General features: G+C 47.7%; 1 protein-coding gene across 1 annotated transcript in view; it reads right to left on the bottom strand.

Moving 5' to 3' along the window:
* The window catches only part of ITGA9 (integrin subunit alpha 9), a 332,075-nt gene that overhangs the window by 301,896 nt on the left and 16,214 nt on the right, over nucleotides 1-13,965 (bottom strand). The window contains exon 4 of the mRNA XM_034662244.1: nucleotides 6,984-7,051. Within this exon, the coding sequence (XP_034518135.1) occupies nucleotides 6,984-7,051 (68 nt within the window). The remainder of the gene's footprint in view (nucleotides 1-6,983; nucleotides 7,052-13,965) is intronic.

Consider the following 13,965-nt stretch of genomic DNA (forward strand, 5'->3'; position numbering starts at 1 on the left):
AAGGAAGGAAGGAAGAAAAAGAAAGAAAGAAAGAAAGAAAGAAAGAAAGAAAGAAAGAAAGAAAGAAAGAAAAGTTGGAAATGATCTAAACATCTAACAGCTGGGACCCTAAATCATGGTACACCCATTCAACAGAATCCAGCAGCAGTAAAAATGCTGTGGACGTAACAGCACTGAGACAGGGCCGCAAACCGCTGAGTTAAACAGGCCAAACAATACGTACACTACGATCACATTTTATAAAAGGAAAAAAAAATGTGTACAGACAGACGAAACAGAAACCAGAAGGAGAAGCCCTAAACGTTTATGTTTTTTTTCCACTGGGTGACAAGATTACAGGAATCCCTCCCCTCCCCTCCCTTCTTCTGTCACTCTGTTTGTTTCTCTGTGTCTCTGTCTCTCTCTCATCCCTAAAATTTATTTCGTGTTTTTCAAAATTATACTTTTTTTACTTTTTTAGATTTTATTTATTAATTTGAGAGAGAGAGAAGTGCACAAGTGGGGGGGAGGGGCGGAGGAAGAAGCAGACTCCCCACTGAGCAGGGAGCCTGATGCAGGACTCGATCCCAGGACCCTCAGATCATGACCTGAGCCAAAGGCAGACGCTTAAACATCTGAGCCACCCAGAACCCAAGTGTTTTTCAAAATTCTAGAACAATGATTAAACACTGAGAAGAAAGTCACCTCAGAAAACGCACAACATGTTCAAAATGGAGCACACTCTGTGTGGAAGCCGTGCTGAGGGGAGGTGCCCACGGCCTACTGCATCCACTGGATGACCCTGGCTGAGGCTTTCATTCCTTCCTTCCCCAACAGGGAATCCCTTCTTTTGATCTTATTTCCTAAAGTACCTACACTGCAGTAAGAAACAATTAAAATTATTTTCCTAACACAATCATTAATTTTTCACTCAGTAATATTAAGCACCTACTACTATCATGTATGAAAGCTTATACTAGATACACAAACCAAAGAAGTCCCCTTGTATGACAATCCCAGGGGAAGGCAATGTGGAAATATACAAAATATTTTAGAAAAAAACTCTATCCAAAGGGTTCAAATAAAGCCAATCTCAGGGGAAACCCCTCAGCTGTACACAAACCCCAAAGGTGCAGGCCGTGCAGACAGTGGATGCTAGACACGGCAATGTCATCGAGGCCTCTCAGTGCCCAAACACACCCACCCCTCCCTTGGCTCTTCGAGTTCTATTTCAGAAACACCCTTCCAGGTTGACCCCTCTCTGGAGAGCTGGCCTCACCACTGTCAGAAGCTGCTGCTTTCCAACAAGTCCCTGAAGGCTAGATCTTGCTATAAGGCTCCTGAGTTTCTGAGGACAATTCATAGTCACACTGAATTCCCACAGAGCAAAAGTCAGAACAACCTAGAGCCATCTAAAGAGAACAAGAAGAAGAAAGAGCGCATGGGCAGGAGAGCCAGGTGCGACCGTGGCGGCAATAGGGCAATGCTTTGAAAAAGGCGTGTGCTGAGGTCCATTTGGAAAAGAACTTTAAACAGTAGGGTGTGAGCACAGACAGAAGACAAGCCACCATACCCTGCCTCAGTGGCATGTTGCTGGTGATTCTGGAAGGTGGAGACCAGGAAAGACTGTGGAGAAACACTGCATTCAGGTTCTGCGGTCCTAGCCACCTCCAAGGGAGCTGTTGATAAGTCGGACACTCTGAGGCATCTCACTGTTTTATAAAAACATATCACTTCCTGCACTCAGAACTCATCGCTGAAAAAACACGGGAGGTGAGTGCATTCATTCACTCCTGCCCCTATTCTCATCTGTTCTGTGTAAGGCACTGTGCCACTTCTAGAAGGAGCATTAGACAAATGATCAGTTCCTCAGAGGAGAAAGACTTCTTCCTTGGCCTTGAGCTCAGAAAGGAATTTGGAATCTGGTGTCTAAACACACAGGGCATGGGAGGACATAATGACCCTTGGCCTGGATACCAGTGGTACACAGCACATAGACAGCTTTCTCCACCTGCAGCTCTTCACGAGCCAAAGCCCCGAGCATCACCAGAGACGCGTGAGGCTCTCTGGGACACCAGGCGGTAGACACATTGTTTTCTGATGATTTAAATCAATCCAGCATAAAAATTGAGAGCTGTATGTCTAACACATCCCCGCACCTGCTCTCTCAAACATCATAAAGAGAAGACAAGGTAATCTCTCCTCACAAACCTTTAAACCAAAGCTCTTGTCTGTCTTCCTCCTCCTCTTCACGCTCATGCCTCCTTCTCCCTTGGTTCAAACTAAAACACCTGAAGTTGAGCCTGGGACCCGCAGGGCTGGGGCTGGGGCTGGGGCTGGGGCAGCAGAGGGGCAGGAAAGCAGTGTCTTCCTGGAATTCTCTGTATTGGTTTTCCCATTCACTAGGGATGATGCCTGGGCCCTTTTGGCACTGTTTACCAGTGCCAGGAAAATGGTGTCAGGACTTAGCTCCCCACCACCCAGAAATAGCCAATGCAAATGGCACAGAGAAACTCAAGCTTCTCTGCAAGCCAAAGGCCACACCACCTAACTCCCATGTGGGCTCTCTTCCATAAACAGTGTGGGCCTTTTTCCAAGGTGCATTTATTAGCAGAACCTCCAGAGGCACGAAGGAGTGTGGGCGTGCCTGAGAAGCCGCGGACTTTTCTCTGCGTACTGCTGCAAGCTGGCATGCGTGGGGGAGGGGGCAGAGGGGCACTCGGGATCTACAATAGAAGTCTGCACCCCAGACTTCTACTCAGATGTCTTCAGGCTCCCATGGCATTGCTGCAAAGCTGGCGGGCTGGTCCATGACTTCTCTTGCTACTCACAAATATCTGTCTCTGTCACCCTAGGCTACAATAATAAAGTTCCCAGGAAGCTCTCCTTTATCCTCAGTGACAGGCGAAAACTCACGTGGCAACCGTAGTTCAAACAGCTTTGGCAACCCCTGCGTCACAGGCCTTCAGGTCAAGCGGGCACCTCAGGCCAGAGTACTTGGGGGCCACATGGCCGTGTTCGGAAGGCCACATGGCCGTGTTCGGAAGACCACAGAAGCACATCCAGCTTGAGAGGTAGCTGCCTGCCCTGTGCAGGGACAGCCCAGCCCACAGCAAGAGCCAGCCCAAGTAACGGGGTCAGCAGGAGGGCAGGGGAGGGGAGAAGTGCTGCCTGACCCCTTCAACCACATTTCCTGCTCAACCTCCAACAGCTGAGGTTCCAGAAACAAGAGAGGCAGTGAGTTCAAAGACCTCCTGTTTAAGGAGGCCAAAGCCCAGGGCAGCCAGGAGACAGTGGCCGGGTCAGAGGACTAAGCCTCCCACTCGCTGGCCCCACACCCCCCCATCCATGCACCACTGCCCCACTACTGTTTGCCCAGCCAGCACACGCTGAGGCCTCACGGTTCCCAGAGCATGGAGTTTCAATAGGTCCTCTTGTCCTTCTGGTCACCTGGAGCTTGCACAGCCCCATGGGCTGCCCTCCACCCCTGCCCTTTCTGCTCTTCCCACCAAGCCCTCCTTCCACCCAACCCAATGCCCTGTCTTCCCTGACCTTCCACCTGGTGAGACCATAATGACACCCCCTCCCTGGGAACTCTTTCTCTCCCTTAGTTCTCCATCAACATCTCTGATGAATTCTCATTTCTGCAGTGAGTCTACTTTTTCTCCTCCCACTGTTGAAAGGAGGCATCCTTCCCACCCCCACCCCGAGCTCCATGCTGAGCACACCCAGCCCCCTCAGAGAGGTGCTAGCAATGACCAAACCAAAGTTTCCTACTCAGGTTGGGTTCTGGTCCCTGTATCCAAGTATCTTCTAAAAACACCTATGATGTCCCATCCATCACCTCACACTGCATGTGTTGAAAGCAGGCCCATTTGTTTACCTCCCCCAGTGATTCTTCTCTAGACAGCCTTCTTCCCACTGGGGTACCACTGTTCTCCAGAACCCTGCCTCCTACTTCCTCCACCCCACAGTCCTCTGGCCACCCAGCCCACTGATACTGCCTTAATATTCTCCAATTCCCCTGGTCATTTTTTTTATTCCTGCCTTGTTTTGTAGCTGGACCACATCACAGCCTCCTACCTGGCCTCCCTCCTGGCCCTTCTACTTTTAAAATCCTGGGCACGCCAGCCTGCATGGTCTCTCTCTCCCAGCACTGCCATCCACAGTGTCCATCACCTGCTTGTGGACTTTCAAGGGTGCCCTGCTGCCTCCTGGGCTGAGCAAGACTCTGCTAGACCTTACCAGAGAAACAACAGCCACAGAGACAGAAGGAGAGCGTGAGCTCAGCATACAGGAGGATGGTATTTCAAATCAACGGGGATGAGAAAACCTGATTAGCAGGCCAATATGAGAACAATCAACTACACATTTAGGAAAACCATGCAGTTTGTTACTACCATATAATGTTTCCAAAAAGAAATCCAAGATGTACTGAAGAGAGAAAGCTTTTAAAAAAATGTAAATATTCTGGAAGAAATTATAGGTGGATATCTCATATTCTTAGGAGAGGGAGGATCTTTCTGAGAAGTCTAGAATCTAGAGAGAAAATGATTGATGGATTTGACAAATATGACTGTGTGATGGCAGTACAATAAAGACACAATAAGCCAATTCAGACTGATAAAAAAATTTTACAACACATATAAGAGATAAGAAATTAGTGTTAAAACTATCTTGCAAGTTCCTAAAAATCAGCTAATCAAAAATAAGAAAAACCAACAAAATGATAGACCAAAAACATAAACAGGCAATTTCTGGAAAAAGACAAATGGCCAATACTTGAAGAATACTAAACTACACTAATAAGCAGATAAAGGGACATTACAGGAAAATGAGGTATATTTTTATAATGACAAAAACTGGTAGTGGTGAGAGGCTGAAGGAACAATGACACACAACTGGGGGACTGTCGGTTGGCAAATACTTCTGGAGTGTAATTTGCCAGAATGTACCCAAATTCAAACGTTGGATAGCTTTGGCACCAGCGATTCCTCTGCTGTGTTTCTCTTCTGCAGAAAAGTGCGCCTGTGCACAAAAATGCCACGTGTGGGCACCTCCAGCCCCATGCTGCCAGGGAGTCTGGTACATTCCAGCAGCCATCCCAAGTCTCTGAGGCTGGAGGAGGTGAGTCCAGGAGGCCAGGTAACAGGTGAGACAGGAAAGGCAGGAAGACCTGGGTGGCCACATGGAAGAGTCTGGATCTTATTGTTAAGTATGATGGGGATACAGAAGGTTCTGAGCAAAGGAGAGCCACAATATTATTCTCATTTTGAGAAGGTAGTTTTGGCTACTAGGTGGGAAGAGGCTGTCGCAAGGCAGGGTGGGAGTGGGAAATCAGGAGGGTCCTGTGGTGGCACCCTGGGCAAGACGATGGTGCCCTAGGTTTGCAGAGCGGCAGCGGAGGCAGAGAGAAATGGAGGCCTCTGGGATAGGTTTTGGGAGCACAGGAAGTGGGACTCCGTGATGACTTGGATGCAGGAGAGGAATCTTGCTCATTTGGGCCTGAGCAGTGCAGGCGACTGGTAGCACCATCCACCCGACCTCCCATGGAACTCTGTGTAGATGGTCATAAGAATCTCACCGAAGTGACAGCTAAAGGATATAGTAAGAATTAGAGGGTGCAGACTGCAGGGTTGGAGGGAAGCATCTCATGTTTGTTGGTCTGAGAGTGAAAGACAACATTTCTGACTTTTCTACCTTTTCCATGTTGCTTTCTAAATGAAATGCTGCATTGCTGTCTATTTTCTGAATTTAAATAGTAATTTAAATAGTAATTGCAGAAAATAAGGTTGGCAGTTTTGCTCTGGATCAGAAAGCTCTGGACACTGGTGGGTGTCCCCTCCTGCAGCTCTCTGCTGTCCTGGAGCAAGAGAAGGAGAATGAATGACAGAAAGTCCCATGAGCCAAGACACAGAGTATGGATTTTAATCTACCATGTGATGGGAAGCCACAGAGACAGAATGACAGGGTTTGATTTTGAAAGATTCCTCAGGCTGCTGTGCAGAAAACACAAGGGCGGGTGTGGAGAACAGATGCAGATTGAGGTGATGGAAATGTTTTCAAGCTAAAGAGGCCGCGTTTGCACAACACTGTCAATGTACTAAATACCACGGAATTGTTTGCTTCCAAATGGTCAAAATAGTCAATTTCATGTAGTGTGTATTTTACTACCAAAAAAAAAAAAAAGATGCAGGGAGACTACATCAAGACCAGAATATCTCCAGGTGATGACCATGGGCAATTAAAGCTGTCACATTTGGGATATGCTTAGGAGGTTAAAAGAATAAGATTACAGATGAATTAGAAATATAAAGTACTTTTTTGTTTGGGCCTGAGCAACTCCATGGATGCCTGAGTCACTTACAGGCCCTGGCATGGAGCTTTGCACATGGCAGACAATTAAAAGATGTTTGAGAAATGAGGGGCTGATGTGAAGGGTGAACTCACAGTAGGTAAGAATCACTTAAGAATAGTCCCTAAAGTTGTACTGTCCAGCCAAAGATCATGGTACAACTACATAGGTACAGAAGTATTCAAGTCTACAGTCCTTCGGAATTTGGGAAAGGGGCTGGCTGAGTTCCGTATAAAATCATAAAATCTCTCCACAGAGGGAAGAACGACAGGAGGTGATGCTTAATATACCCTCCTCACTGCCGGCAACGAGACACAAATGTGGCTGAGCACATCTCACCTGTACCCCCTTGAGCCGGTTCCTTCCATGGGGCTCAGAGTCAAGAGGGCTCCTTAGAGAAATTGTCCAATAGGTGTCTCCTCCCAATGAGCTGCCCATCCCCCCCCCAGTGGTCTCTGGCCAGCAGGAGCCCCCACCGGTGTCAATCACCTTCCCCTGATGTCACATCCAGGGACCAGAATCTATCGCTCACAGCTCAAGTACGTGGGGGGCACCAGCAGCTCCATCTCAAGGAACCACCGAGACCACAATCCGCCAGGAAACGTGAACACCTGCAAGACAGCAGAAATGCCCAAGAGCCGACACCCACCTCAGTGAAGAAGCCTGCTATCCCAGCCTGGCAGGAGCCGTGTTCCTCTCCGTACTTCTTCTTATACTCTAGAGGGGAGGGAAGGAAAGAAGCAAACCACAGCCTTGTCAGTGTGTGCCAGTCGTGTGGAGGGGCTGCCGAGCGTGCTGGCCACTTCCCCCTGCGCTGCTGCAGGCTGGGCCCAGGGATGCCTTCCAGACTGGGGCGCGGAAGGAAAGTCTCAGGAATCCACCAGACCTCAAAAATCCAGGCTCTGGTGCCACTGGGCCAGGAGGCTGCCAAGCGCCCCAGTGGACTTCCTCCACGCGTGTGGGGAAAGAGGAGCAGCAGCCATGGTAATTAAGTGGGAGGCTGCTGACGATTATTTCATTGACTTCAGAAAGGATGGCGAGCCCCAGTAGGAAAAGGAGCTGAAAACATGACCCAGAAATGGCATGATGTGGCCATCCCTGTGTGGAGTCCCCTGGAAGACAACCAAGCCTCCCAACATGACACTCCAGAGCTGGAGGCAAGATGATTTCTGCCATCCAAGCAGATACCAGCCAACAGAGCCTGGGCCCCCGCTGGACCTGCTCCCGCACCCGGTTACACCCCCAATGGTGTATGGTGATGCTATACACGGACACCTCCAACTTCGGTTAAAGGGGGAAATCTCTCCAGGTCAACAGAAACACAAATGATGAAGTGCTTTTCCTCCACCATTCCCTCACAGTTCCCAACATGCTGACCCGACAAAGGGGCATTCTGTGCTGCTGCTGTATTTTTAAGTTGGAAGGAAGAGTATTTAGCATGTTCTAGGCCCTGTTAACTACATCCACTCGTGCCATTTCATTGCTCTCTTATCCCTGGGAGCCCATGTTGCCATCTGTGAATAGGTAAAGCTCCCGGCTCAGAGAGGTTAGGTGAATTGCCCAAGGTCATATAGCTAGTAAATGGCAAAGCCAAGATTCACATTCATTCACCTCTGGCCCATCAAACATTCTACGGAGTGAGTGATTACAAAAAACCCAGGAAGTGACCAGCCAGTTGAAATCATTACATGGGTAAAGACATAGAGATAGAGAGATGTTCAGCTCAGATGACTCAAATTAATTACCTTGCCAGACGAGGGCTCATGGCTGTCCCTGGGCACTTGCAGGCCCGGGGCTCCCAACAAAATAACCCCGTGATCCCCCATGTCACCCCTGGGCTCTTGGCAAGTCTCTGGTACCGTTAAAGGCAATATACTTAATTTTGAAACAAAATAAATAATATGAAGGAACAATGCAGCTGTGATTGCAACACAGTGCCACTTCCTGCAGCTCCGAGAGCGTGCTAGAGAAGGCGGAAAAGGGCCCTGGGGAAATATACAGAGTAATTCAGTTTCTAACAACACTCACCGCAGAGCCTGGTAACATTTTCCAGTAAGTGGCCATTAACCGACTGCCAAATTACAATGGAATGTCAATTGAGTTACTCCTCTTCCTTGTGAGGGCTAAACCAGCCCCTCCCTCCTTGTCCTGTTATTACAAGGAGAACTCACAGGCCTGCCAGAGAGTAACCCAGGGAAGATGGGACTCATCTATTCTCTGCAAAATTCTGCACCCAGGCTGGGAGTGTGCAAAGTCATAAAGAGATCGTGCGTCAAACTGTCTGATGGCAAGAAATAATAAAAATTAATAATAAATCTTACATCAAACAGCATAATGGCAAGAAGGATCAAAATGGCCCAACCCGAACAATTACATTACATCTGGAAGGTCTGGCAAAAAGCATATCCACCTCCACTGACTCGAGGGGTTAAACACCCAACTGTAACTCTCTGGCAAATAAAACAAGGAAAATTCAGACCCCACCAGCTGAACGAAGCTACAATGCAGGGCACACCAGTTCAACCTCATAAATTTATGACATGAATAAGAGTTACATAGGAATCTTTCATGTTTTAAAGAAAACTGGCTCAAGGTCTCCTTTGTAACAGGGACTCCAAAAATAGTAGATATGAAAACTTGTCTTTCTCCACCTCATCCCCAAACTGCCAGCTCTGTGCCAGAAGTAGGACCCAGGGCTGCTGGGGGAGGGGGGGCCACAGCCACATAGGGAGCTATGAGGACCCCACTCCTGGCCCCAGGAGAAAGTCCTGCAAAGTCCAGCCCTACTACCAGCATCCCAGCCTCAGCCAGCATCGACGTAGCGTTAGAGGCCAGCCTCAGGGTCACCAAGCTGGGACTGCCTCATCAGGGGTCTGAGGGACAGGGACACCCAGGAAACAGGCATCATCCCACTGGCTTTGACTTTCTGAGACCCCAGGGTCTACACCTGCCTTCTTGGAGTGCTCTAGAACAAGGAGTCAAACTATGTGGGGCTCCTGACTAGGACACATAACTCTGACCTCCCAGAAACTTCTGTAACTCTTGATTAACCACTTCAACTTGGAAACAGGCTCCAGTCCTAATGCTTCCACCCCACCCCATCCCACCGCACCTGCTCTGTGGGGAGGGGAGGCAGCTGTGGCAACTCTAGGTTAGGAAGGCTCCACTGGTGTGACTGGATTAAACACTTCCTATTCTGAGCCATGCACAGCCTTGCAGAACTCCTCAGCTTCTCTGTCCGGGTGTCTTGCAGGGAAATGCAAATGATACCCTCTCCCCATCACAAAATGCGTTTGCTCATCACAGTTTGCATTTATTCAGCACCAGATGAACTCACTGACCTCGCTGTCCCCAGCAGCAGCCTGTGCCAGTCACTGGTACGGCTGCTAGTGCTGGTGTACTTAGGGAAGGTGTGCGCACGTGCTTCTCTGCTCACAGACTCAAGGCCCAGGTGGAAATGTGAGAAGAGCAGGGACACTCCTTCAGCCTCTAAGACCTGAACTCTCCAACCTGCTTACTTGGGACCTTTGTGCTCCCTGCTCTGCCAGCCCTGCCTTCTGTCTTCCAATCAGTCAGGCTCCCTGACCTCCACCCCCAGCCTGGCTTGGAAAGGAGTTGCGTCCTGGGTACCAGGAATCCTGACTTCTCCACCCAGGGCCACCAACTAACCCCGGAGGCCTGAGGATAGTGGTAGTTGTGATTGGAGCTGGGCAGGGACCCACAGGATTGATGTTTCTGGGCTTCCCAAACCCAGATTGGCTAATTCTACCTTGGGCAATCTCATCTCCTCTGGGGCCTCAGGAGGAACAGGACAGAATACCCAGATCCAGTTCCTGAGAAGGCAGGAGAGCCTCTATACTGCAGAGCTTTGAAAAGGGAGGTAGGAATGGAGACAGGAGGCTGCCCCATCCCAGTGTCCTCAAGAAACCCTCCAGGTCACAATCCCTCCCTCCATTGAGAAGTCCAGGCGGTGTAGGCTGGAAGGACGGGGTGAGAACTCCAGTCTCCAGTGTTCCCAGAACTTTTCCTGAACACACACAGGCTGTGGGCCTTGCCGCAGGCGGCTCCTGGACACATTCACGCAGTCGCCACCCGCCCCAAGGATGTGGCCAGGAAGAGAGCTACAACAAGCTGGTTCCCTCCCTTGCCGCCAGGGAACAAAACATTCTTCACCTTGAAGCAGCAAAGGGGAAATCAGAGTCAGCATGACGGCAGCCCACTGTCCTCCTGTAACAAACCTGACACTGTTAAGTCCAGCAGAACTGAATCTCGGAACCAAAAGATGTGGTTGAGCAACGGGACCTGGAAATCACGTGGAGGACCCAGGAACGGGGTTAGAAAGCTCTGTCTCTGCCGTGGGCAGGTCTGAGTTACTTGGCCTGCCTCACACACAATTCATTAGGTTGTACAGTTCCTCCACTCTAAAAATGGTAGTATTTTCCTCGGTTTAGCTACTGATTTTACTAAACCCTGTCTAAACAGAAGGCAATTTAGAGAGGAAAAAATACTGGTTTCCAAATGTTCACAACCCACAACTCAATACATGGAACTTACACTAAAGACTTTTAAGTCATTCAACAATTAAACTGGGTGGGGTCACTTCCTGCACTCTTCCCGAAATGCTGCTTGGATAAAACCAACCCATGGAAAGATCAAGATTTACAGACGGTGTAACATATTATTCCTACTAATCTCTCTTCCCATTTGAGAAAGGCTCATCTTTCAAAGATAAGTCTTTTTAGCGCATCAATTTTACAATTGTTTTTTCTATAGCTCCTGAATTTAGCCATGAAATAGAGGGAAAAAAAACAGCTTTCTAGTCTTAAGTTATTCCTTTCTTTTTGCTCAATTTCTGAGTGAATACCAAATAACTGGTCATTAAACAATTAAGAGGAAAACGAACTTGGGCAGACAGATCTCTACTAGTAACCAGAGCATTTCAACATATATAACTAAAAAGACAAAACTGCCCACAGTTAAGAGGGACCACAGTCTAAATGGGAAGGAAAAATAAAAGGTAAATGACCTAAATAGCTAGGTTTTATCAAAATAATGGACAATTAAGCAATGGTGGGCATTAAAGGTAAACTGCATAAAGCCAGCAACTTAAAATTCTGTGAAAGCAGCTTTAAGAGGGGAAGAGATCCTTAGAGCATGTCTGTAATTCGAACCCCATCCATTTCTTTTACAGATGAAGTCACTATTGCTCAGAGAGAGCAAGTAGTTTATTTAAAGCCACACAGCAAATGAGCCTGAGGCAGGATTAAAGGGCAGGGCTCCTGACTGCCAATGTGCTTCTGCCACAGCGTCATGCTTCTCGGAACACATTGACCTTGAGAACAGTCTCCTCCTTGAGGAAAATGTTTTCCATTGACCTTGAGAACAGTCTCGTCCTTGAGGAAAATGTTTTCCATCGGTGGATGAACGGATACACAAAATGTGGCATATACATTCATTCAGTGCAATATTAAGTCTTAAGGAAGGAAGGTGTAACACATGCTACGATATGAATCAACCTTGTCAAGTGAAGTAAGCCAGTCACAAAAGGACAAATACTGCATAATTCCACTTACTTGAGGTCTCTGAAGAAGTCAAACTCATCGAGACAAAGTAGAATAGCAGTTGCCAGGGCTGGGGAGTGGGGGCGGCAGGATGGGGGGAAGGAGGGAATGGAGAGTTGTTTCATGAGGACAGAGTTTCATTTTGGGATGATGGAAGAGTTCTAGAGATGGATGGTGGCCGCTGCACAATAGTGAATGTATGTACGGCACACTTAAAAACGGCTAAAATGGTAAATTTCATGTGATGTATTTTTTTAAAAGATTTTATTTATTTATTTGACAGAGATAGAGACAGCCAGCGAGAAAGGAAACACAAGCAGGGGGAGTGGGAGAGGAAGAAGCAGGCTCCCAGCGGAGGAGGGAGCCCGATGCAGGGCTCGAGCCCAGAACCCTGGGATCAAGCCCTGAGCCAAAGGCAGATGCTTAATGACTGAGCCACCCAGGCGCCCCATATGTTATGTATTTTTTACAAAAATTTTGAAAAATTTTTAACGTTTCATAATTTTTAAATAGTTCCTTCCACCCAGAATCTAATACCAATTTTGCGAACTCCCTACCTTAGAAGCAGAAGCAAGCAAATTTATAGGCACAAAATAGTATACCTACCTTCAGCTTACTGTGTGTTAGACTTAATGTGTGTACCACCCCAAAATTCATACATTGAAATCATACCACTGATGGGATGGTATCAGGCTGTGGGGCCTTGGGAGGTGATTAGCATCAGATGAGGCCACAAGGGTAGAGCCCCCATAAATGGGATTTCTGCCCTCTTGTGAGGCCTTAGAGAGCTTGCCTCTCTCTGCTCTCCATCACATGAGGACACAGAGGAGGGCCCTCACCAGATGCTGAATAGGCCAGGGCCTTGATCTTGGACTTCCCAGACTCCAGAACAGTGAGAAATAAATGTTTGTTATTTAAGTTGCTCTGTCTGTGGTATATCTGTTACAGCAGCCCAAAATGCCCAAGACATTGTACATTATGTTATCTTTCATCCCTCCAAAAGAAGTGACCCTGAACATGCGACAGTCACATCTCAGGGAGAGTCCCAGCTCAGAGCTGAAGAGAATTCACATGATGACCAAAACTAAACAGACTCGTGGAATAACTACCACTGAAACATGGACAGTCAAACCACTGTGCAGATGTGAAAACCAAATGCTTACAGTAAGGAAGGATCTAGGACGTAGAGCAGATGCGCCTCCCAGTAAAATGTTATCAGGCTGAGGGGTCCCACCTGCCCCTTGCACCTGCTGGGACTTGTCTATATTTTGTGTCTAAACTGCAAAACTGCAACATAGTCTGAGAAGTCTCTAGTACAGTGTCCTAAAAAATCAGAATAAAATTACCACATAATAGATTTTGCTCAGTGAGGGCCACAGCACCCCAGTAATCACAAAGGAAACCAACATCCCAACGGGACAAGTGGTACAAAGAAACCTGCTATTGAACTTCAATGCCAACAATCCCTCTCTGCTTAATGAGCTTGTGACCTTCATCAACCTCCCCACCCTGTTTTCTCATCTGTACAATGGGGAGAAGAATTTTTACCCCCAAATGAGGTCATTACTCAGTATGCTCATACGTGTTAAGTACCCTAACCCAATCCCTGGCACCTGTTAGATAAATCTGAATCTGTTAGTTTCTCTGAGAGGAATAAAACCCAAGATACCTGTCATACAGATTAGCAATTTTTGAAGAGGAGATTCATAAAACGTAGACATCGGTAAGGAAAATTAGACGATACAGTTTAAGCAGTCTATAATTCCACACGACGAATGGAAGCACATTGGAAGTACAGAATATATTTATGCCCATGGTAAAAATTCTTGGTACCTAAATGAAAGCTCAATGGGGTTCCCTGAGCCACAAGAGCCTCTGCCAGAGACGTGGTCACCTCCTCTGGCCCTGGCTTTTCCCACCAGCTACCCTCCCTCCCTCTCTCTCCGCCTCAGGGTCCCTCTCCGCCTTAACTGGCTATAATACAGAACTACATCTGTTTCTAAATTTGCTGTATTTACTTAAATGAGATAATGTTTATGAAAGCTCTTTAGAAACCATAAAATCCTATGT

The sequence above is a fragment of the Ailuropoda melanoleuca genome, chromosome 6, assembly GCF_002007445.2.
Source record: "Ailuropoda melanoleuca isolate Jingjing chromosome 6, ASM200744v2, whole genome shotgun sequence".
NCBI classification, from domain to species: Eukaryota; Metazoa; Chordata; class Mammalia; order Carnivora; family Ursidae; genus Ailuropoda; species Ailuropoda melanoleuca.